This window comes from Brachionichthys hirsutus, unplaced genomic scaffold, assembly GCF_040956055.1.
Source record: "Brachionichthys hirsutus isolate HB-005 unplaced genomic scaffold, CSIRO-AGI_Bhir_v1 contig_1473, whole genome shotgun sequence".
Lineage (NCBI taxonomy): Eukaryota > Metazoa > Chordata > Actinopteri > Lophiiformes > Brachionichthyidae > Brachionichthys > Brachionichthys hirsutus.
The window spans coordinates 977-25,000 of record NW_027180876.1 but is presented as its reverse complement, the minus strand read 5'-3'; the positions used below and the strand labels follow the sequence as shown (position 1 = coordinate 25,000).

General features: G+C 41.7%; 4 protein-coding genes across 4 annotated transcripts; 3 read left to right on the top strand and 1 right to left on the bottom strand.

Moving 5' to 3' along the window:
* Positions 1-82: 82 nt before the first annotated feature.
* chrna8 (cholinergic receptor, nicotinic, alpha 8) lies at positions 83-7,295 on the top strand (the record flags this gene model as incomplete). Its single annotated transcript, XM_068759797.1, has 7 exons — positions 83-192; positions 3,387-3,634; positions 4,443-4,637; positions 5,376-5,462; positions 6,059-6,168; positions 6,693-6,843; positions 6,886-7,295. Coding segments are annotated over 7 exons (1,311 nt in total), but the record flags the coding sequence as incomplete, so codon positions are not given.
* Positions 7,296-8,933: 1,638 nt separating this feature from the next.
* LOC137916834 (uncharacterized) lies at positions 8,934-13,345 on the bottom strand. Its single transcript, XM_068759799.1, has 5 exons — positions 13,208-13,345; positions 12,190-12,354; positions 12,012-12,111; positions 11,362-11,492; positions 8,934-11,085 (listed from the first exon to the last, which is right to left on the bottom strand). The coding sequence occupies exons 1-5, from the start codon at positions 13,256-13,258 to the stop codon at positions 10,795-10,797; spliced, it is 738 nt and encodes a 245-aa protein (XP_068615900.1). The 5' UTR covers positions 13,259-13,345; the 3' UTR covers positions 8,934-10,794.
* A 334-nt stretch (positions 13,346-13,679) lies between these two features.
* Positions 13,680-17,344, top strand: LOC137916833 (DNA-directed RNA polymerase II subunit RPB7). The gene is made up of 8 exons (XM_068759798.1): positions 13,680-13,806; positions 14,105-14,214; positions 15,131-15,290; positions 15,462-15,512; positions 15,612-15,677; positions 16,169-16,240; positions 16,829-16,862; positions 17,050-17,344. Exons 1-8 carry the CDS (start codon positions 13,795-13,797, stop codon positions 17,061-17,063), a joined length of 519 nt encoding a protein of 172 aa, XP_068615899.1. The 5' UTR covers positions 13,680-13,794; the 3' UTR covers positions 17,064-17,344.
* Positions 17,345-17,645: 301 nt separating this feature from the next.
* Positions 17,646-23,420, top strand: LOC137916830 (elongation factor 1-gamma-like). Its single transcript, XM_068759796.1, has 10 exons — positions 17,646-17,670; positions 18,591-18,749; positions 18,896-18,959; positions 20,226-20,368; positions 20,555-20,698; positions 20,832-20,961; positions 21,077-21,275; positions 21,957-22,129; positions 22,352-22,476; positions 23,082-23,420. Exons 1-10 carry the CDS (start codon positions 17,659-17,661, stop codon positions 23,238-23,240), a joined length of 1,308 nt encoding a protein of 435 aa, XP_068615897.1. The 5' UTR covers positions 17,646-17,658; the 3' UTR covers positions 23,241-23,420.
* The last annotated feature ends 604 nt before the right edge of the window (positions 23,421-24,024 follow it).

Here is a 24,024-nt window from a genome sequence, read left to right as displayed (position 1 = left end):
GATCCAGGAATTTACTACACAATTAGCTTCTCTCTACTCATACTAATTTACATCTCAAAGGGTTAAAATCTCTTTTTCTCAGCACTGGACCGACATCTACCTGAGCTGGAATCCAGAACTCTACCCTGGTGTCCAGAACCTTCGATTCCCCTCAGACCAGGTCTGGACCCCTGACATCCTCCTTTACAACAGGTCAGCTCCCTTCAGCCCTTCACCAGGATGTCAAAAACAGTTGACAGTTTGACAGTTTTTCTTTCCTAAAGTCAGTTAGAAATGCAGGCCGCTTGTTATTCCTCCAACACAACTAATTGTGTTGTGTTTGCATGTCAGAGTGGGAGACGGCTGGTCGGGTCTGAGACCGAGGGAAAGCAAAGATAAAGAGAGGGAAAGAGTCAATCACACAGAGGAAAGTATAAAAAATTAAAATAAATAGAGGATTTTAATACATTTCAATACATAAACTGAGGCTAAGAGAAGCTGTTTTGCATGTCTGCCAGATTGTCACCGATATTTGAGAGATGAGTGTTTGGTGTTTCTCTTCATGCCTGCTAATATTCCCTCCCAACACACAAGCAAACAGAGACATGAACAAAGCAGGGGATGAAACAAAGGTTTGGAGGTGTTGACCCAAATTTTAAAAGCTCAGCTTTTAGACCTGCGAGGATTACCCATCCTCATCTCTCTGCTCCTCCCCAACTCCCTCCCCACCTGACCATCTCTCCTCTCCTCTCATTCTATTTCTGTATTCTCTCTTTCATGACTCACTGCCTCACTTTAATTCAATCAAGTCTTTCTCTCCATACTTGATCGTTCCTAGCCTGCACCATCTCCTCTTTATAAATCTTCCCATCTACCTGCCTTTGACTGTCCAGGTGTCAGCGCTTCACTCTCCCTTCGTCTCTCAGTTTAACCCTTTACGTTGCGCTACTCTTTCAGCTGCCGTCTCTTGTGCTGCATGTTCTTTCGCCTCCAGATGAAATCTGTCCACACAAAACGGCATCTCTGTTTTCCAAAAAATAGTCTTTATAAATTTAATTGCTGAATATATATATCTGAATATATATATCTGAATATATATAATTCATAACGTTTTTGCCATTTGGGAAATGTAATTTTATAAATCCCCTCATTTATTTATAGTGCTTGAATAATCAGTTTAATTGTGTCCAGGTCAGATGCATCTTGTTATGTAATGCTTTAAAAATAGAGCTTTAAAAGTGAACTTGTATGTGATGTTGTCATCTTGTGTCTCCTCAGATCTATTTTTCTATACTGATGTTTCATGCATAGATCATATTTATTTTGAATCATCCAGACCAAATCCATGCATATTTGCTCACACTTACTGAGGGTTTGTACTGTGATTGATCAGTTCACACTAATTAATTCACATTAATGTGCACCCAACAGCTGGCATTGTGGTTGGGTTGTCTTATTGGAGAGAGAGAGAGAGAGAGAGAGAAATTAATAACTTAATTCAACATAAGGTTGTTACGAAAGGATTTAATGTGGCCTCCACTGGAATAGAGATGCACATTTATATTGACGCTCTCCCGCTTCATTGATGAAGCTGTTACCTGCCTGATCGAGTCTGTGTCAGAGCTAACATGGCTACCGGTACGCTGTCCTTTCTCATTAGTGGGAAAAGTCAATGGTCTCACTTGACTGAGGATCAATGAGACACAGGAAGGACGTCCAGCTCAGCTAAACCGCAGACAGAATCCTAATTCAGAAAGTTAGCGATGGATTGCAGCACTGGACCAGATGTAAAGATGAATTCATCAAATAAATTGAGAGGTGGAGTGTCATTCTGTTCCACCGATTCTCTCAGGACAATCGCTGGTGTGCACATTTACAGTAAAATTATTCAAATGTAAAATGTGCAGAAATTTATTCTGAAGTATTTGTGTTGAGAGAAAATCTATATTACAGGCAAGCATAGCTTTTTAGCACACACACACACACACACACACACACACACACACACACACATGCAAAGGCTTGTTGTGACGTCTAAGCGAAAGCATACATAACTTTAAATAAAGTTTGATAATTTGAATAATTCATCACATAGCACTGCTTGGGGTCCAGGCCACACAATTCCCCATAAAAAAACACTCACGCACACATACAGGGAGAGAGGGGATAATAAATAACATACTTATCGCCACTAAAGCATAAATCACTCAATCTGAGTCGTCGCAGAGGACAAATGAAACGGGTCCTTCAGATCTTGCCAGGGTTTGCATCGAATGCATCATTTAGCTCTACGAGATGTTTTTGTGTGACCTAAAATGACAAACAGAGGACTTGGTTGATAATAATGTTTATATATATATGTATATATGTAGATATTTAGTGCATTTCATGTAATAAATGAAGACTCGATGCTTCACACTAAAAGTTTTAGTTTTTTCAACTGTAGAAAATGTACTTTGATTGAACATTTTATGTTCAATTATGTCATGTTGTATGACTTTGTTTATTACTGGATGCTTTTATTCAGTTACCCCCGAACAGGCTGTCAGTAAGGGAGAAAAGAAAAATCCAAAACTAGTAAAAATATCACCTTCAGGGACAGACGGCTGAGAGAAAGCATAAAAGCCACCGTCTGGTTCATGGTGAAGATAAAGATAAACCGGTGGTTATGCAACTCTAAATAAACCCAGACGCTCAACCACTATCAGTTTCTATGACAGAGGAAAGACAATAATCTGGAACAAATATTGCATAATGAGGCGAGGATTATTCATCTTCCTGGCTGTTCTAGTAAAAGCAGCAATGAAAAGAAAGAGGAGATGGTTTCCGCTCTCACTTTAAATCAACACCAGCGGAGTGAAGGACGAGGCTCTTTCATGACTTGGAAGTTCTCTTTCCCAATTAGGTTTTCATTGCTCCGACTTCCGGAGGATGTAACTCTGCTTATTTTAATATTTACTTTGAATTCTGTAAAACTTGAGAGTCTGCTACATGAAATCAAATCCGCCTTTCACTTTGTATATTAATTTGACAATTCCCTTAAGTACTGGAAATCTGCAACGTCCATGTTTTGGTTTTGTTCTTGTCAAGCTGTTCTGGGCAGCTTAACAAGCACTAGCCGGCAGACGGACAGCGGGGATGTCTGTGACTGTGAGCTGGGTGGATCGTTCAGCTGCTAGTGGGCAAAAAAATATGCAACTCGGGAGAACGTGCTGTAAAAACAATTTAAAAGGAAAGAGACACGGTTCTCCCTGTGTCTGCGTGGGTTCTCTCCGGGTTCTCCGACTTCCTTCCACCTCCACAACATGCAGTTTAAGTGAATTGGTTGTGAATGATGCCAGGTATCTTAAGCAAACCGGAGCTTTAGAAAACGTTGAGCACACCTTCCTTCTGTATTGTCTCCCCAGTGCGGACGAGCGGTTTGACGCCACCTTCCATACCAACGTTCTGGTGAATGCATCGGGCTACTGTCAGTACATCCCCCCCGGCATCTTGAAGAGCACCTGCGACATCGACGTGCGCTGGTTCCCCTTCGACGTGCAAAAGTGCGACTTAAAGTTTGGCTCCTGGACACACAACGGCTGGCTGCTGGACCTCCAGATGCTGGATGTGGATACATCCACCTACATACCCAATGGAGAGTGGGACCTTGTCGGTACGAGAGATTTATCCACCGTAGAGTTCGGTGTGTTTGCATAATTATGTGAATAAAAAGTACTCTGACTCGTGAGGTAATATGGCACAGTGGCTGTTCAGTCTGTGTAGAACTTGGAATGATCCATCATTGATCTCTTTCAGTAAAAAAAAAAAATGTAAATGACTTTTAATATTGAAGTTGTTGTGGAATTAGGTCTCGGAACTGGGACGTATTGCTTTAAATGATTTCAGTCTGCCATCATTTGAGCGATTGTCGCTGGAAGAACTGGAATTGGGAGCCCATTTGGACGACCTCCCGAGCAGGGCATCTCCAGCTGGGACAGAGTAGCTGTAGATCTCAGTGCCGGCGCCTCCTGGGTGATGGCAAGCTGGAAATGAGTGTCAGACAGACCAGATGGCGTGCGATTTAAATGTTTGGCACATTAGCGTGAGCGTTGCCAGGCCATATGTGAGAGCAGCGCATCACATGTCTGGAGTTATAGTTCAAGGTGAGACCATTCAGATATGGGTAACAGATAACAAAGAGTATTCCTTGTTTTCTATTTTTCTACTTTCTAAATATCTTAATTGATTTCACATGGATAAATAAATTGAAACGTAAAGCCCTAATCTTGGTCAGATGCAGATCCACTCCAGTCCTCTTCTGCAATCTATTCATCCAAGCAATGGACAGACAGATAGACAGACAGAATCATCGTCATCGTCATTAAGAGCAGTTAGTCTGATGATTTCTGAGTTTACACAACATTCTATGAGATTAAATAATTTTGTATTGTTTGTCCTGTTTGTGTGGGCTTCCTACTCAGGTGTGCCAGCGAAGCGCAACGAGTTATACTACGAGTGCTGCAAGGAGCCTTACCCCGACGTGACGTTCACGGTCACCATGCGCCGCAGGACGTTATATTACGGCCTCAATTTGCTCATCCCCTGCGTGCTGATCTCCGGCTTGGCCCTGCTGGTCTTCTTGCTACCTGCAGACTCTGGAGAAAAGATTTCTCTGGGTGAGGATTGCTGAAACACAATGTTTTATTTATTTAAGTATAGAATGATTAAACCAGGGGTGGGCAAACTTTTTGACTCGTGGGCCACAATAGGTTCTAAAATTTGGCAGAGGGGCCGGACCAAGAACAGATGGATGGAGTATTTGTGTGAGCTAATATAAATGACACATGAAAGCTGTTGCATTAAAGGATTTGGCCTTTTACAGGTAGCATTACAGGGAAAAGGTCAAATGAATGAGGTTTAATTATAATAACATTTTATTTAATAATATAATTTGGACAAGTTTGGCGGGCCGGATTAAAAAGACCAACGGGCCGCATATGGCCCCCGGGCCTGGGTTTGCCCATGCCTGGATTAAACCATAGAATGAATTAAAAGCACCTACGTAAACCTTTCGATGCGTGTAGCCGTGCATTCATATTTCTCTACGCGTGCATGTGAATCACACAACAAACCAGCCTTGCCACTTAATCCATGTCAGATTTGTTTCGGTGCCGGTGTGTTATGATGAATGACTGTCTGGATAAGGAGTCTCCATTTACACAGTCAGTGTTTGAGTTATTTCTCGTGCTGCAACCTCCTTCAGACGCGCCAGAGGAGCCAACGGCTGATAAATGGCTGCAGTCATGAAAACATCACTGAGTGCATGCACAAGTAATTAAAGGACGGATTTCATACGCCGGTGACCCTGAACGTATAACCATGTATTTGCTCCCTCTCTCTGTCTCTGTGACAAGGCATCACCGTGCTACTGTCGCTAACCGTGTTCATGCTGCTGGTAGCAGAGATCATGCCTGCCACATCCGACTCTGTTCCTCTCATCGGTGGGTTATACTTCTGTGTTCGTGTGTATGTGTGCGTTTAACATATTGATGTGGGCAGGATAATGGAATCACCATGGAGGACGTGTTTTTGGCTGCACCTCCAGTCAGGCAACACGATTGCGTCCCAATTTTGAAAGGCTTTTGTCTTTCAAGTTAAAATCTTGATGATTACATCAAGGCTTTCCAAGACACACCATCATCATCATCATCATCATCATCATCATCAGCCAGTGAGAGAGATAGAGCAACTGTTGGTTTTGCCAGTGGACATCTTGACTCACATTAACTATCTTACTGGTGTTGACTGATATTAAATAAAGTTCATACGGCTGGATTATTATCAGGTTTAAGAATCTGTATAATTTTCCAGTGTATTTATTCTGCTTCACGATTTCAGTGTTGATTTTATTGTTGCAGTTTTGAGTGCAGTTTCCTTTTCCTCTTGGCAAATAACCTTTTGCATGGTTTGAGCAGAGTTCTTTGCTTTCATGTTAGGGTGCCGTGTAATACATGTGCATCAAATATGACCGTGGGGTAGTTCAAATGGGATAGAAAACACTCGCATAAAATAATCATACTTTTTGTTTACGCTGCAGCGCAATACTTTGCCAGCACCATGATGATTGTGGGGATGTCTGTGGTGGTGACGGTTATCGTCCTGCAGTTCCACCATCATGACCCTCACGGAGGCAAAATGCCCAAATGGGTGAGTTTAAAATTTCAATATGCAGCATTCACCGTCATTATTTTATTTATTTATTTATTTCGACCACGTAAACAACCAAAAATGATAAAACAATGCCAAATACATGTGCACACATATACATAAACATAAATACATATATATACTGTACACACATATGTAAAGACATATTCACACACACACACGCAGCACATGTAATATTAATTAACAATAACTCAGACAATAAATAATAACCATAATGCACTATCTATGCCATTTACGTGAGCGAAAGGGAGTAGGAAGCAGCATCTCGGGCCAAACATAGCTAAAGAAACGGCAGTGCTGATTAATTATGAATCAAGATTGGGACCGGACAAGTTGTCAGAACTATATTTTCATGTGGTATTTAGCTTCCACCTGACGGCAGCTATTTTGTAAATGGACTGGGAACGACCACCAAGTCCTTTTTTTTTTTACCATGCAGCATAAAATAGTTTATGTGACTGATACTGTGTGTACATACCAGTGAGACTCCTCTCTTTTTTCAGGTTCGGGTGGTTCTACTGAACTGGTGTGCCTGGTTTCTTCGAATGAAGCAACCAGGCGAAGGGCGCAAGCGGCCAGCTTACAAGTACCGTCACACCTCCCAACACAACTCCAGCACGAGCTCCATAGAGATGGGCGCCGTGCCAAGCCTCAGTGTACCCCTGTCCCAGACCTCCTGCCCGCCGTGTCCCACAGGCACCTCAAACGGTTCGATGAACCTCTACTTTGGCAACTACCACCCCATCGAGAGCTCGCACTGTCCATCTTCGAGTGACTCCGGGGTAGTGCTGGGTGGGCGTGCCCACTGCTCCCCAAGTGACGAGGCTGAGCCACCTGCAGGAGCTGGCGGCGTTGGATGCATCGGCATGGGCATCAGCATCCCCCCACCAGAAATCCAGCACATTTTGGCGGAGGTGTCATACATAGCCCAGCGATTCCGAGACCAGGATGAGGCCGAGGCCATCAGCAGTGAATGGAAGTTTGCAGCGGCAGTGGTGGACCGGCTCTGCCTGGTTGCCTTCTCTCTCTTTTCTATTGTTTGCACATTCACCATTCTAATGTCAGCGCCAAACTTCATAGAGGCTGTTTCAAAGGACTTCACATAACCAGTTACAGCAGCAGGAGAGAGAGTTGATTGATGAAATGAAACACTGTGCATGCCATGGTTCCCAACCTTCAGTCAGGACCCCCCCCCCCCCTCCCCCCACTGGAAAAGAGATGGAATAGACTGAAAAATGTCTAAACATATCTCTGGAAACTAATGAAAATATATGGACCCATTCAAATTTTCTCAATCATGTAATCAATTGAACCAAGCTTGGTACAAACCAATCACTGAAAATTGGGGGCGGCAGTTGTCCGGTCCACAGGGAACTCGCTTGGGGGCCGGAGGGACTATGAAGGATTGACTTGATGGTTCGTTTAGTTGTTTTTGGGTTGATAAGGACCCAAAATCACCATAATAGTGTAGAAACATGGGAAAAGTGAGTTTTTCATAATATGGGACCTTTAAGAGATTTATGTGGAAAATAATGGAGCTGCTAATTGTCTTGAAGTTGAAAGGTTGTGAGTGCAAATATCAGTCTCATTCACAATTGATTTAAAAAAACTGGCTTCAATAACTGTACGATGGCACATGCAGTACCCCCCCCCCCCCCCCCCCCACAGTCCACCTCAGCCATGTATGTACTAACATCACCTTGATCAAATACCAACTGCTACCCATCTGAACTTTGAAACTATGAGACATTTTTTATTTAAGACTATATAATGATGTTTGGTCAGTTGAACTTGAGACGTTTCACTGTGAATTTTATAATTTTTGCATTTGTTTTGGGCCACAGCGTGTCAGACACTCTTTGATTGCTTTGGCACAAGTCTAGAGTGAAATGTTTATTTCAGACCATTTTTCACTTGGTTAATGTTTTAGTTCTGCTAATAGAATTAATTAATGATGTAATTACATGATAATGCATTGTGCTGGTGGGTTTGTACTGATGCATATTGCCATATGCACAGGTGTCTTTTCCAAGTGTAGTCAAATACTGCATATTTAACTGTTACTGTGACACCATGTGTGCATGTACGCATCATTGATTCCACTGTAAGAAGTACGGTAGGTCACAAATTACATTAACTGCAGAATATACTGTAGATTTATTAAAAGGTCTCAGCTTCATCTGTGTTTTGTAGCAGGAGCCGAGTGACCGATTCACAAAACAATGTTCATCTGTTTATTTTCACCTTCACCTCCCAGCCACCTCATTGTCATAGCTTCAGTCTTAATCTATTATTCCAGTTGTGAGTTTTTTGCTCTTTATGTCAATAAATGTTTACTTACACTCTGTATAACAGACTCACTGAATTTTATGCATGATTTTACAAATTATTTTTATTGTGTGATTTTTCTAATATTTTAAACTATTTGCTTGGGTTTTAATCTTTCTTTTCTAGAGGGATAGGGTTTTTCTTAAACAGGCCGAAAAAGTTCTCAACCTCCCACTTTTGATGTTTTCTGGATGAACACTTCCGGTTTTCCTAACTCTCCTGGTTCTTTTATCCCATTCAGAGGTGTGTAATCAACAATTCAGGTACAAGTTGGTGAGGAAAATCAGTGCTCAGGTTCGCACTCCGGTCCCTGTGTCTGTTCCAGTCGTCACACTAATTCAAAACCTATTTCTGGTTATATTGTTACAACGTGGACTAGCAGGTGGACCCCAGTAAGCAGAGACGCACACAAAAGATAGTTTTAAACTTTTTTACTGAAGAAGAAAACGACAAATAAAAACTGAGGATCGGACCAGCTGGAGTCCGAGCAATATAGAGACTAAAAGCACATAATGATGACTGGATGAGTATCAGGTGTGTGGAGGCCAGTCCCACCAATCCACCAGCTGCAGCCTCAGGCACTAATCAGAGCAAAGTAGAACCATATGTGAGGAAAAAGACACAATCCTCACAGATATACTGGGCCAACGATTAGAGTGGTGTGCATTCTTCCACAAAGACTGCAGAGATTAAATTTATGAATGCCTTCTTGTTCTAATAAGTAAATAAAAGAACAAAATAAAGGTTGGATACTTGTAACCAAACAAGAATTCTTATTAAACTCCTCGGGTGCAGTCAACTGGCTGCTGGTAGTCGTTTTTTGGAGATGCTGCCTAGGAACATGATGAAGAAGGACAATTCATAATTGCAACCATTTACAGGAAAATTGTAGAAATAGAAGTAGAAAGCCTTTATTGTCATTGCATAGTGGATATATAACGAGATTAGGTAGCGCATGAAGGCAGGAATGTCATTACCCTCAAAGTAAAGAATGAGATCAACTACCAATTAACATGGAAGGAAAAGCCTTGTTGCAATTCCATACTATGGCCCAGAATGAGAAGGGTTTCAAATGTTTGTTATTGAGAGTACATGCTCATTCTGTGCAGGATTGCCCGACGCTGGTGCTGTGGTTGCCAGTTCATTCCAAAGCTAACACATGGACTCTCACCGGCAGATTTACAGGCGGTGAAGCACCAGGACCTGGACCTGAGTGGTCAACAAACTCCGGCGTCAAAAACTAAAATTGTGAGTAGGATCTACAAACACGACAACATAGAATTTGACTGTATAGGCAGAGAGCCTGAATGTTTGTTTCTGGAGAAGTCAGGAATAAAATAAAATAAAATTGAAACCCCATTTATTGATTCAGAAATCAGTTACAAATACACATAAATTCTGATTCATTTTTACTTTTCTTGGTTGGTGTATAAAGATACCAAGAACAATTTAACCTTTTGGTGATGATCCAGATCATCGCGTGGACGGTGTAAATCTAACTATGAGGGGAATGAGCTGCTTGGCGGAGGTCTGTGCTCTCGGAGTGCTTCTCTAACCTTTGCAGTGAGCTAGCTAATATCTCTCAAATGTGCAACTCTCCTTAGGAATACATTTCTGGCTTTATCATCTAATCTAGCGATGCCAATGAAAGTCTCTCTGATATGGGTGTCTTTAGCGCCATTTAGTGGTAAAGTGCAGAATTTCACAAATATTATATTAAATTATATTATATAGATATATTATATATACAATATTTTTTCAGTCCTTCCAAAATTGATGGTCCTGCTGGATATGATTAAAGACAGATTATTCCAAAATATCACTGTATTTAAAAGAAAGAAAGACGTGTCACGTCTTAAAAAAAAAAAACCTGTTGAGAAAATAAAGGAAATGTTTATCTTATATGAAGAGCATTAATTCCAAGTGATTTCTAAGAAAATACAAGGCTATTTATGTACCGGTAAATCAATTGCCAGCTATGAAATTATGCAAGGGAACATAAAGTAATGGACGACTAAAACTACCTTTTTCCTGTCAACAATTTTTCCAATCAACAAACTACTCAACATAAAATTAACGGTGAGAATCTGTGACAATCTCCAGTGTTTAACACAACAATTTCACAATTTCAGGATATAATGACAGATTATTGTGTCAATATTCAACTTTTTGATTTTTGTCAGTTTGCAGATCTGATATTTCATTTATTTCACATGGGATTAGAATAGCTGCGGTGTCGCATACGGCCTTAGACCTTTGATAATTTAATCTGTGACATTATTCCTTTTTCATTTTCCCTCCCTCATTGCTCTTGTCCCGCGGTACACGCCCCATATTATAAAATTCCAAGTTTGGCTTCATGTCGGTGAGATGGGCGAGCCGGTTGGACATTGCAAAGAAAGCAGCAACAGCAGCAATGTCCCAGGCATCCTCCCGGTCAAAGCCTGCATCCTCCAAGGCCTGGAAATGCTGCTCTGTTATGGTCTCACTGCGACACACAGCGATCGCAAACTCCAGCATGGCGCGCTCCCGAGGTGACAGCTCAGCGTTCTCATAGTTAACAGCCACCTGGGTTGAAGAAGGGAATACATTGTTGTCATTCGCTGACACATGGTAAATCCGCTTGATTCTCTAGTCTTACAATGGCAACATGAAATGTACTTTGTTTCTATTATTGATGAATTAGAATTCATTATGTTCATGTGGTAAAAAAAACTTCAGTTACTGTGTCTTTTGCATAAGAAAGTCTTAATTTCATTGCATCACCGTGTGTAATGACAATAAAGTGCTATTTTATTCTATTCTAAGAAAAGGAGAGGCACGTCATGAAATCCAAAATGTTACCTGATCACAAAGAGTGGGATTCTTGGAGTAAATGCGGTGCAATGCACTGTGGGAAACCACACAGTAAAGACACTTGTTTTGGATACTGGTGGCAACTACAATCAGCTCACGATCTGCCTTGGATAAATTGCCTGGGAGACATCAGACACTTAATTAATGTCACATTGGAAAAACACACATTTACAGAAGAACAAAATGAAAAGTAGGTCAATGTGAGGATTGGGGACAACGGAGAGGATCGGCTCAGTTTTACGTTGTTTGGTATTAAGTTATATACCAGCTCAAGTGGTTTGGGCGATCTCCAGACTAGCTTTTGCTTCATGCTCTGTCTTAATGTATTTTCATTCAGGCCTGTCCTTGATATGTGGAACACAATAATGGGGCGCTCTGTTCATATTTTAAACCACTGGTTCTTAAAAAGCTACAGGGGGGGACTTTCCAAAACAGCGCACGGTCCTGATGTGGTCCCGAATGAAGGCGTTTGTGTTTCTGCCAGATCTTATCGTAACCTAGTCGTGTTTTTGTGTTGCTGACAGCTTCTAAAAGCATCTAATTTATCATAGCAATAATTGGCACAACAGGCATAATTCTTTGGAGTCATAAAATCTCTCGATAGAAATTGAACTATAGAGAAACACAAACACCCTCACCTGTCTCTTTGTTCATGAGTTCATTGTAGTAAGCGAAGAAGGCTCTGAATTCTGCTGGTCTGTGAGCGAGGGCTTTGAAGACATTGGGCAGAAAGCCTCCCTGTGGAAACAGCAAGTTTAGCAAGTGGCACAATCAGTGATCAGCTCGGTAGGGTAAAATGGCTTCTTTATTTCTTACCTTTAACTCTACTTCCTCCATAAGCTCCGCTATATCGTAAGGAAGGTCTTTCTTGTCAGGAACCGGGTAGCGACTTATTTTGTCTGCTGATGGAGGGGTGGAGAAACGTCTGGATCCGGCTGCCATCGCCTTCCCTCTCAACATGTAACATGAACGGAGAGACGTCTGGACGGACGACAGGGGAGTTAGTTATGGAAGAGAAATCATTCAGCTCCCAATGCATTTGAGGTTTAATGGGAAATATGCTACTTAAAACACTACAATCATCAGTTTTAAAAACCCACATCACACATGGTCACGCACGCACACACACAGTAACAGTAATGACAATAATAAATGCGAGCTGCAGCGCTATGCTGTAGCGTACGCCCTAAAATAGTTACAGAAGACATCACAAAAACAGCAGCATCTGGAGCGGATCCTCAGATGTGTATTAGCAGTGTTAAAACTAAACAAGAGGGACGCTGTCCTGCAGCATCTGTTTACTATTTTCACCAAAGACTGTCACAGATATTTCATATACGTGTCTGGGAACTGCAGTAGTAACCTGTGGGGAAAAAAAGAGTATAATATGGGATCTTTAATCATAAGAAACAGAATACTTTTATTCTGGAATGGGATAAAAACGACCTGAATTCAGTGCAATGAAACTGAGGCGAGCCAAAGTTTGTCATCAAGGTATTAATGACCTTTGGAGGGGTTGATTTAAAATTATATTTATCAGTATCTGGATTCTTTTTAAGGATTCTGCAACATTTTGGATATAACTTTCAAAACACGTTATCAAAAATTTGGATAAACCTACGCCACGAACTTTTCCGTGTTATTTCCGTGTCTAAACGCTCGGTTTGAGACCGCAAAAAGAGTTTATCCTGTCCTTCTAGGGAAAATAGTTGATTAATGTTGCATTGAGCCATGCAAACCTCTTGTGGTTATCGTAAACATGTTACGAGCAGCATATAACAATCATATAACACCATAATAAACAAGATCTCAGAAAAGAAAAACAAGAACTCACGAGCTCAGTCAACAAACGCGGACGAAACCACTTCAAGACGAGCGCATTCATGTCAGGAAGTTGTGAAGTTCCCCGGAATAAATAGTTCGATCGTTAACTGCGATAGAATCGTATCCAATATGCGACTGATCAGTTATGTCTATGTGTAAGCTCCGAGCGTTGCGTCACTGAAAACGCTCATCGTAAAGCGGACGTCTTTGCGACAGCCGAACCAATCAGGATGCAGCATTGCATCAGGGATCAGGTTGCGGGTGCTTTGTTTCTAACGTTGGTTGGAAATATGCCATTCATTGTTGTTTCCTTGCAAAAACATCCAAAATACTTTTTTATTTATTGCATGCTTTAGTAAATCGATTAACCAAGTAGAATTATTGATAACATCGTGATTGTGTTGCGCATCCATACGTCATCTAAGCCTGGGAGACACAGCCCGGGTAAAACTCCCCCATGTCCATGTACTCCGGAAGTGATATCGTTATACACGAGCGGAAGTTTTTCTTTCATTGAATAAAAAACCGTGCAAGGATATATATATATTTTTTTTTTACAGATAAAGTAACCAACTGGAATTTAACATTATCACAGACATGTTTTACCATGTAAGTATATATATTTGTCTTGTCAGCAGGGAAACACATGGATATGTCTCAGTGCGTGCTTAGCACGTCTGCAGGTTAGCATTACTGTAAGTAATAGTGCGGACAGCGCTTCCAAACATCGTCTCATCATAATTCTTTCTTTATCTATACAGAAACAGCACCAGCTTTCTCTCTCGCCAGATTAACTAAAACTACATCGTTGTTAATACCCTAATATTAATTTAAATCGTACAATGGAACACGCACACACACACACACACACACACACACACACACATGTTCTTTTGTGTTTCCACAGATTTCTTTGGACCATGAAATATTACTACATCCGAGGTACTTTGGGCCGAACCTCCTCAACACGGTGAAACAGAAGCTTTTCACAGAAGTGGAGGGAACCTGTACCGGAAAGTGAGTGGCTTCCGTCCATCACGCTGGTTCGACCCAAATCCCGTCTTTTGTTTTTGTTCTGTCTTCAATTGTTGTATCTTGGCCTATTCTTTAAAGTTAGTCAGCTATGACAGATATGAAATAACACGAACGATCCATTGGAACATTATCAGAAAGATATCGATTGGCTTGCCATTGGGCTATCGTTATGAACGTAATCTAATGTTAACAGTGCAGTAATTGTCTGTTGCATTGTACATGAATACTCTACCAGATCTAAGTGAGAGCCATTACTATTTGCTTGAACTAGCTTGGAATTAGTTTTGAACTTTTAATATTGTATTTTTTTTCCATTGCTATTGGCATAATATTTAACAAAAAAAAAACAGTTTAAGACTCCTTCGGACCTTTTTGATAGTCACAGGGTTTCTACGTAGTTTAAGTTTTACTTTCAACCTGGTGTTTTTAGCCTGCGCTTCATAATTAAATATTACAAGCCAAGGGCTAAGTTTGAATGGAAAGTTACATTGAGCTGTGATTCAAGTGTGTGTGCACAGAGGAAGCAAACATAAACAAATTGGTGCTTTGATCCTGCACGAGATAGAATATGAATACAATAATAATAAGTGAAACACATTCTGGAATCGTTTGATCACTGTACGTGCTGTGTGAGAACTTGAATTGCTTTACTTCTACTTCTACTACTGTACTTTCGGCTTGTCTCGTGAGGAGTTGCCACAGCGTAGTAGAGAGCTCCGCCCGTGTATCAGGCAAAACTTAAAACTGGGTTTTAACTTGCTAATCTAAAAAAAAAAGCACTCAATAGCCAACAATAATGCACCGCAGCAGACTTTTTCTTCGACGTTATAATAATTTCAAGATATATTTGATTCAAATATTTGAACATGTTATCCATTTAATTGTATTTCCCCCCCAGGTATGGCTTTGTCATTGCAGTCACCACCATTGACAACATCGGGGCAGGTGTAATCCAGCCGAGCCGAGGGTTTGTCCTCTATCCAGTCAAATACAAAGCCATTGTATTTCGCCCATTTAAAGGTGAAGTGGTGGACGCCGTGGTCACTCAGGTTAATAAGGTGAGCTATGATGAAGTCTTCTTCACTTTCATTTGCTTACTCTTGTTACCTTAAAACTCAGGTGCTACTTAATCACGTCAGTCATGCCTAAGCCTATTTAAATCTGAAGTGATCCATAAAGTCACACTTTCTTTTGTGCACTTCAATTCTATTTCTCTTTGTTTCTCAAAGGTCGGCTTGTTCACAGAAATTGGTCCCATGTCTTGCTTCATCTCTCGCCATGTGAGTGGGATTAACATTAACACTTGGCTGTTTGCCTTAAAGATACTTTTTATTTTATTTTATATAATCTTTATTTTATGAGAAACTTTATTTTTGCAGTCCATCCCCTCAGAAATGGAGTTCGACCCAAACTCTAATCCTCCTTGTTATAAGACACTTGATGAGGTAAGAATATTCATTGTTTTTTATTGATTTAATACTGAACTTTATTGGGTACACTCCCTTAAACTGTATAAAAATGTATGTGTAAGGATATTTATGGAGGTAACTCCGGGACCCCTTCAAAATAAACAGGAATAACGATTTTACATTTGATTTATATGTACAGTATTACCTTGACAATCGAGCATAATTCATTCCAGGACCGAGCTCGTAACTCAAAGCACTCGTATATCGAGGTATTACTGTAAATAGATCTGAAGTAAAAATGCGTGCGTGTGGGGGTGGGGTGGGGGGTTGTTCTGAAAAGGGAATCTTCTTACCAAGGTGTTTTTTAGGCCTGGTTGGATTGCACTTTGCAGGAAAAATTAAAACAGCTATTGGTGAAAATGAAACGTAAGTTACAAATTCTGCATGCAAAGTAGTGACATACTGCTTATTGTATTTCCACTCCTATCAGTTTTCATTTAATAGAGTTTTATTTCCCTTTTTTCAAGGACATTGTCATCCAGCAAGATGATGAGATCCGGCTGAAGATTGTGGGAACAAGAGTGGACAAGAATGACATTGCAAGTCTTTTTTCTTTGTTATTTTGGAAAATTGTTATGAAGGCTTATCATGTGTAGGCAGGCTGGAACAGGTGGAGGAAAGTATCAGGTGTGCTCTGTGATAGAGTGTGAGCGAGGATGAAGGGAAAGGCCAGCCATGATGGACGGCTTAGAGACGGTGGCTCTGAGGAGAAGACAGGAAGCGGAGCTCGAAGTGGTGGAGATGAAGATGCTGAGGTTCTCCTTGGGAGTGACCAGGTTGGAGAGGATTAGAAATGAGGCAGTAAGAGGGACAGTGAAGGTTAGACGCTTTGGAGATAAGGTCAGAGAGGACAGACTTTGATGGTTTGGACATGTCCAGAGGAGAGACAGGGACTATATGGGTAGAAGGATGCTGAGGATGGAACTGCCAGGGAACAGGGCTAGAGGACGACCCAGGAGAAGATACATGGACGTAGTGAGGGAGGACATGAGAGTGGCTGGTGTTGGGGAGGACAATGCAAAGGACAGGGTGAAGTGGAGAATGTTGATTTTATACCAGTTTGTAGAAGTGTTTTGCATAATAATCAATAGCATTTTAAAAACAAGTTTCTCTCTCTCTTTTTTTAGTTTGCCATCGGGTCTCTCATGGATGACTACCTTGGTGAGTATTATTGGAACATTATCATATGTGGTTTATCTGTTAGATGGACATGGACTGATATAATTCCATGTTTGATATTAATTCCTCTGAGTCACATACTCCTGAATTTATTTTAATTGTTCATTACTTTAATGAAAATGCATTACCGTATGTTTGTGATTGATCATTGTACCTTCTTCATTTCCAGGTCTTGTGAGCTGATTCTCTCCAGATGGTGCACATTTCAAATGGGACATCGTATAGCATTGTAGTTATTCCTATATTGAAATGAATCTATCCTGATTTATATTGTATACTCAGTTGGTGAAGCCTCTTACCTACATTACTTTCTGTTTTTCTCTGGGTTTTTTTTATTTTTATTCGACAATATGTTATAAAAATTATTGTAACCATAAGAAGGCTGATTTGATTGAGCATGAAATGGGATAGAATGTACCCCATTAATTGACTGTTTCATTCAGGTAGAATTAATTAACATCTCAATGTACATTATGTTTTTTGTTTGTTTATGGTAATAAAATGTTTTTTTTTTTTAATTGTTCTTATACATCTTTTCTCTTCAAATTTCCTGTATGGAAAATATTATATCAGAGGGTTGTACCTCTTTGTGAGCAAATAAACTTGACAGCTAGCTTGCATGATAGTTAGAATCAGATCAGGTTTGTGGGTCGAGGCCTCATTTTAGAAAGATACGGCAAAACACGGACGCGCACGCTGAAATGGCGCGCGCAGTGACGCGCACGTCGTGTGTAAATACGTCACCGCGCCGCCGTTCCTCCTTTCTCTTGTCCTGAAGATGGCGGCGGGGGTGAGTAAGATGGAGCGGTCACCGGCTACGCTGCTTTTGTGACTTTCCTGGTTCAATCCGCTGAATATCTCGCCCATCCGCACTTCTACGGGACACGTTTGCAACTAAACAAAGTGGTCGGGATGTTCGATGGCTGCTTTTTATTTCATTTTCAAAGATTTAAATTCAAAGTGCGTTCGGGTCGACGCGAGTTCTTGCTATCCCTGACGTAGCAAGCCTCTGAATTCCGCCTCTCCTGGGTGAGGCTTCAGGCTTGTGCCACGTTGCCTTTAGAATTTTAGCGTTAAATGGAAACCTTCTACTTCTTGGTGCATTTGCTAAATCCTAGCACTTAAGTGGCCTTTATGTAGTCCCGATGCTAGCCCGTGTCAGTTTACAGCAATGAGCTATTTGGTTATTGTTGGTAGTGATGGCCTTATGTACGAAGGACTTTCAACGGGAACAAGACCGCAAGGGCTTTATTGAAATGCTCCTCTCAGACGGGGCGTTTTACTGCACTTGTGCTGCTCTAACATTCTAATAAATATATTCATCATCAACAATAAGGTTAGTTAGCATGCAAGGCTAGCCAAACGCCACGTGAAATGCCTTAATGTTTGCTATCGCGTAGCATTTGCCCATGATAGCCGATGAGATGTGGTGGCTCCAGCTCCCCCTGGTAGTCCAGCATTAGGCGCCATTGCTTTATGATGACATTGGAACATTGCGAGGTACGAATTAGTATTAGTTTTGCAAGCAGTCCAATTTCTAGTCCTACCAGGCATAACATCTTGTGTTAGGGAACGACACCGCATAGCCAAATGAATTTATTTTAATGACGCACATGTCCTAAATGTAATACAAAGATACACTGATATGTTAAAAGTGGCTACGTTGGCGGTGTGATTGATAAATAAGTGCGTCATCTCCCTTCTCTCCAGACTCTGTACACTTACCCAGAGAACTGGCGTGCCTTTAAGGCCCAGATTGCCGCACAGTACAGTGGGGCAAACGTCAAACTCGCCAGCAACCCCCCTGCCTTCACCTTTGGGCAGACGAACCGGACTCCTGCCTTCCTAAACAACTTCCCTCTGGGCAAGGTCAGTGACAGTGACCAGTTTTAAGTGGGATTCCTCCAGATGCGGTGTTACTGTGTTTGGGGAGCACGTTGTCTTTATATCAGCTTTAGCTCAAATCTTAACTAGGGTTTAACGTTCTGTTTTGCGAATTTTGCTATGAATTACAGGTACCAGCTTACCAGGGGGACGACGGCTTCTGTCTGTTCGAGAGTAATGCCATTGCTCACTACTGTAAGTTTGCTTATTATTGAAGTAGTTGGAGTGTAGCTAGTCTGTATCTATTTGGGCGTACGTCCATGAAGTCCTATATTAATGGTCAACCCTAACTAAGCATGAATGTCATTAAGTAAAGCTTCATGATCACCTTCGGTGTTAATCGGGGGCCTTCCCTTTTTGCCGAGAAAGAAATATTCCCCTGTCATTGGGCAAGGCAGTGTCTCGCCATGGCACGATGTCTTAATCTGATGGCGGAAAAGAAACTGAGACCATATTCATCCCAGTCCTCTCTGGTTGTGAGTAAAAGGCTGGTTCATGCTGTGGGCACAAGAAACAGTATGAAGCTACAGAATGATTTGAGCTGAGCTTCTTTATAGTTTTTTTTTTTAATTCAGAAAATGAAAGACATTCAGAAATTCGCTGATTTGATTTTCACGTAAAATCCTTTAATTTTCTCAGAAATTGACAGTGCGCCTTGCGTATTAATTCTGGTTTTGCTTACTGATCCTGAAACGATTTTATGTGGTACATGACGCTGAAAAATCTGTCTGTTTCAGTATGATTTTGGTAAGCCGCAAAGCCGCACCGCTTTGTGGATTGTCAGAGCATTATGGTTACCGAAGTCGGGGGGCCTTGCGGGGTGATACGTACTGGCTCTGCGCTTCAACATAATATTGTGGTGTGTTTATAAGGACAATGCCATCTGTTAAGAGACATGCTTACGAAGCGGATTTCCAACTCTAGGCTATCAGTCCTGCAGTCGAACATGGGAATAGAGCAGCCGCGAGAGAACCCAACATTTATGAATCAGCGGTTCGGAAGTGGAGGAAGCAAGAAGATAACCGGGCGAGTTAGAGCTTGTGAATGAGTTGAATAAAGTTTGACTTGTCTGACTGTTTTGTTTCACTTCATGCGCCGTATGGTCTGAAAAATACGGTAGTAAATTTACTTGGTGCTTATTGTCTTAATCCTATCAAGAATATTGGTTCCAATATATTATGTCACCGAGGTGGTGGTAGTATGGAATACACTTCAATCTCAAAATACATTAAATACATTAAATGGCCAAAATAATCCACCTTGGTTTGATTGGGAGTAAGCAGGCCTGAGAACCCATTGCTGCCTATGCTTTTACTATGTTGCTACTTTTGTCCAGTTGTGCGTTTCCCCCAGCCAATAAGTGATATTTGGACGCGCCTGCTACATCATTCCTTAAATGCAGTACAACTATCTCTGCGCCTCCCGTACAAACTGTTCGCGGTTTGTGTCTTTTAACTACAGTGGGCGATGATGCCCTGCGCGGTGCCACTCCCCAAGCTGCCGCCCAAGTTCTGCAGTGGGTGAGCTTTGCTGACTCTGAGATCATCCCTCCAGCCAGTGCGTGGGTCTTCCCCACTCTGGGAATCATGCAGTTCAACAAGCAGGTTTGCAGCTCACCTTTTGCTAGTAAAGTCAAATGCTTGGAATTGTCATTTTGTTTATTGTGGTGAAGCGTATTGCCTATTTTCGGTCAGCCACGGTAACGGCACCTTGTAGCTGAAACCTGGTGCATGACCGTTTTACAATTATATTGTGTAATCTTGTACATTCTTTTGACTGGATTTGTCCAGGCGACAGAGCAGGCCAAGGAGGATGTGAAGAGGGTCCTTGCCGTGCTGAACAAACATCTGAACACGCGCACTTTCCTGGTGGGGGAGAGGGTCAGCCTTGCTGACATCGCTGTGGCCTGCTCCATGCTCTGGCTCTACAAACAGGTTTAATATACACATGCAAGGGGTATATGTCAGTCACAGAATTATGTTGTGGTCTACTCTTTACAGTAATACTTCATCATCCTGGTAATCGAAGGATCGTGTCCAAACATTAATGCCTCTCTGTCCCCTGCAGGTGCTTGAGCCTTCCTTCCGTCAGCCTTACCCCAATGTGACCCGCTGGTTTGTCACCTGCGTCAACCAGCCCCAGTTCAAGGCTGTCCTTGGAGAGGTTAAGCTGTGTGAGAAGATGGCTCAGTTTGATGGTGAGACACAAATGAGATAATGAGGCTCCAAAGTCTCCGCCAGAGAGGTTCCAGAGGATGCGAAGGTCGGATCGAGGTGTTCACAGAGCACACGTGTGCCCTTCTGTTTTTCTAGCCAAGAAATTTGCTGAGGTGCAGCCTAAGAAAGAAACTACAAAGAGAGACAAAGGAGCAAAGGATCCAGCCAAGACCCAAGAGAAGAAGAAGGACAAGAAAAAGGAAGAAAAGCCTGCCCCAGAAGAGATGGATGAGTGTGAGGCTGCTTTGGCTGCTGAGCCCAAAACCAAGGACCCTTTTGCACACCTGCCTAGGAGGTAGAGGGATCTTCATGCTTTCCTTGTCTCAAGTGATTGTTTTGGTATGAATCTACAGTCGGTTAGTTAATTTTTAGCCGACAAGGATTATAAATGTGGAGCAGCCATCCAAGGTACCCGAGTCACCCCCTCTACTTGTGAGAAGTCAAGTCTGTGAAGACTTGAGCATCAATTGTGCAAAGCATTTGATGGCAGTGAATTACTGAGAACTGTGGCATGCATCAGTCTCAAGAACTTCTTTTTTGTTTGTTTGTTAAACAAGTCATCCCTGTTATTGGGCAAGGCAGTGCCCCATCATGGCACCAAGTCTTAATCTAACGGGGATAGAGAAACTTGAGACCATATTCATCCCAGTCATCTCTGTTTTAGTGAGTAAGAGGCTGGTTCATGCTATGGGCACAAAGTAATTCCACCTTGATCTGTTAACCTCTGGGTGCAGAAAGGTTGGTGATGGGTTAGATTTAGTAAGAAACACATTTTTATTTACGTAAACAGAATGTGCCAGGTCAGTTTATGTAATAATTGAAAAGGTGTTTTGGAAGTATTGAAAGTCACACTGTAGTCAAAAGGTACATTGATATTGGGCACTAGCAGTAGGAGTTTTGTAGTTTTTCATGTCTGTCTGCTCAGTTTTCTTTCTCTGACACTGTCTACCCCCATCCTTTTCCTTTATTTTTGAAGTGCATTTATCCTGGATGATTTCAAGAAAAAGTATTGCAATGAGGATACACTGGGAGTAGCCCTTCCGTACTTCTGGGAGAACTTCGACCGTGAGGGGTTCTCAATCTGGTTTTCCAGCTACAAATATTCTGAAGATCTTAGACAGACCTTCATGAGCTGCAACCTTATCTCAGGTGAGACCAGCTGCTGCCACTTTATGCATACCTTGGTTTTCCCTTCAGTTCTGTAAAATCGTGCACTTGGCCTCGTCAAACTTGATTCAGTTAGACAACTGTTTTACAGATTAGGCCTTTTTTTTTTTTTTTTTTTTTTTTTTTTTTGAAAGGTGCGTCATGACAGGTGACTGTATTGTAAGTGCATCAAAAACCATAAGTCACAATATTGTATATTCACAGGTATGTTCCAGCGCCTGGAAAAACTCGCAAGGAATGCCTTTGCGAGTGTCCTTTTGTTTGGCGCGAATAATGACAGCAGCATCTCTGGAATCTGGGTATTCAGAGGCCACGAGTTGCCCTTTACTGTAAGTATTTTTTTTTAAGTGAACACATTGAATTAAAAAAGTGGAATACAATACGGGGATATTGTTCATATTACAAACTAACAGTAAACGCACTTGCTCGTCAGTTCTTCAATGGCTTGCTGGCTCGGAAGTTACATGGTGTTTGCACAGTGGTTTCTCTAGGGGGCTGTGTGGTTAAAGTCATTCGTACATTAAGGTGCAGCTGCTGTGGCTAATGCCGTGATGTACAGAGGTCATGTATAAAATGGCATATCTGATTTAGCCTAGTAAAGTGCATTATGGGCCATATATGACATGGTTAGTTGATCAGGGTTTTAGAGCAGTCCCCTGTCATTGGGCAAGGCAGTGTCTAGTTATGGCATAAAGTCTTAATCTGATGGGGGAAGAAAGATTTGAGACCATATTCATCCCAGTCATCTCTGCGTCAGTGAGTAAAAGGCTGGTTCATGCTATGGGCACAAATGTGAGTACAATACATACGTTTGACATTTGAGTATGCATACACCATGGAGCACTTAAAATTTGCAAGTCGATGAACTGCGATGAACCTTCATCTGCATCAGTTCCAGTGGTACTTTGTTAAATCTGTTTTACTCCTTTCCTAGTTGTCTGATGCCTGGAATGTTGACTACCTGTCGTATGACTGGCGCATGCTGGATCCAGACAGTGAGGAATGCAAGACCATGGTAAAGGAGTACTTTGCTTGTGAGGGAGAGTTTACGCATGTTGGTAAAGCCTTCTGCCAGAGCAAAACCTTCAAGTGAGAGACACTCGGGACAGTGACCGAAAGCACTCTGAGCTTCTGCTTTCCTTAAAACCTATGGACTTCAAGCCACCAAGCGCTTACTTTGTTGCGGGAAATCAAGTGTTGCAAGACCATTTGTCTCAGTGACTCAAAACTGTTTTGTTTAGACCTGTAAAATAAAGCATTTTCCACAATGCCATCTTTGGGATTTTATGTCTTGTTTGATTTATTTTCAGGAAATGCTTTCAATTGTGGCTTGTACGAAAATGCCCCCCCCCCATCCTTAATTTAAAGCGCAAAACTGAAAAGTCTTGACTGTTTTTTTCATGGGGCGTGCACCATTTGACTACACCCATGTAGTGGAACATAGGTAACCAGGAGAGGTCAGTGATGCTTCAGTGTTATAACACCAATTACCTGCCACTTTGTGACTGGAATGTTCTGGACGTGGTTCCTCTTTGTACTTTTAACATTGTGTTTATAAATTTAGCATCTACCCTGAGACACTTCATCAAACATTGACAGTAGTGCCAGAAGTAGTAGATTACGGCTACTTGAAATTGCAATGTTCAGCCGGTACTGTAGTGACGTATGATCCCTGCAGAGGGCAGACAAAGACCCATCATTTGAAAGTGGTTGGGCTGGCTTCGTGGAAAACCTCGAAGGGAAAATAACTGGGCTGACTTCAGCGGTTTCCACTGAAGAAGACAACAACTTTGAAATTTGTGCTTATGTTTATGCCTTGCCAACCACAGTAGGCAAGCCTGAAACATGTTTTCAGCACATGCACCCCTTAACATGTG

What these genes read in the sequence shown, in the direction of transcription:
- LOC137916834 (XM_068759799.1), bottom strand. Translation starts at nt 13,258, where the DNA reads ATGAATGCGCTCGTCTTGAAGTGGTTTCGTCCGCGTTTGTTGACTGAG. An exon ending in TGGAGGAAGTAGAGTTAAAG is followed by an intron (nt 12,112 to 12,189) that starts GTAAGAAATAAA and finishes CTGTTTCCACAG; the next exon opens with GGAGGCTTTCTGCCCAATGT. An exon ending in ATCCCACTCTTTGTGATCAG is followed by an intron (nt 11,086 to 11,361) that starts GTAACATTTTGG and finishes TCTTCAACCCAG; the next exon opens with GTGGCTGTTAACTATGAGAA.
- LOC137916833 (XM_068759798.1), top strand. An exon ending in CTTGCTTCATCTCTCGCCAT is followed by an intron (nt 15,513 to 15,611) that starts GTGAGTGGGATT and finishes TTATTTTTGCAG; the next exon opens with TCCATCCCCTCAGAAATGGA. An exon ending in GTTATAAGACACTTGATGAG is followed by an intron (nt 15,678 to 16,168) that starts GTAAGAATATTC and finishes CCTTTTTTCAAG; the next exon opens with GACATTGTCATCCAGCAAGA.
- LOC137916830 (XM_068759796.1), top strand. An exon ending in TGCTCTGGCTCTACAAACAG is followed by an intron (nt 20,699 to 20,831) that starts GTTTAATATACA and finishes TGTCCCCTGCAG; the next exon opens with GTGCTTGAGCCTTCCTTCCG. An exon ending in GAGCTGCAACCTTATCTCAG is followed by an intron (nt 22,130 to 22,351) that starts GTGAGACCAGCT and finishes GTATATTCACAG; the next exon opens with GTATGTTCCAGCGCCTGGAA.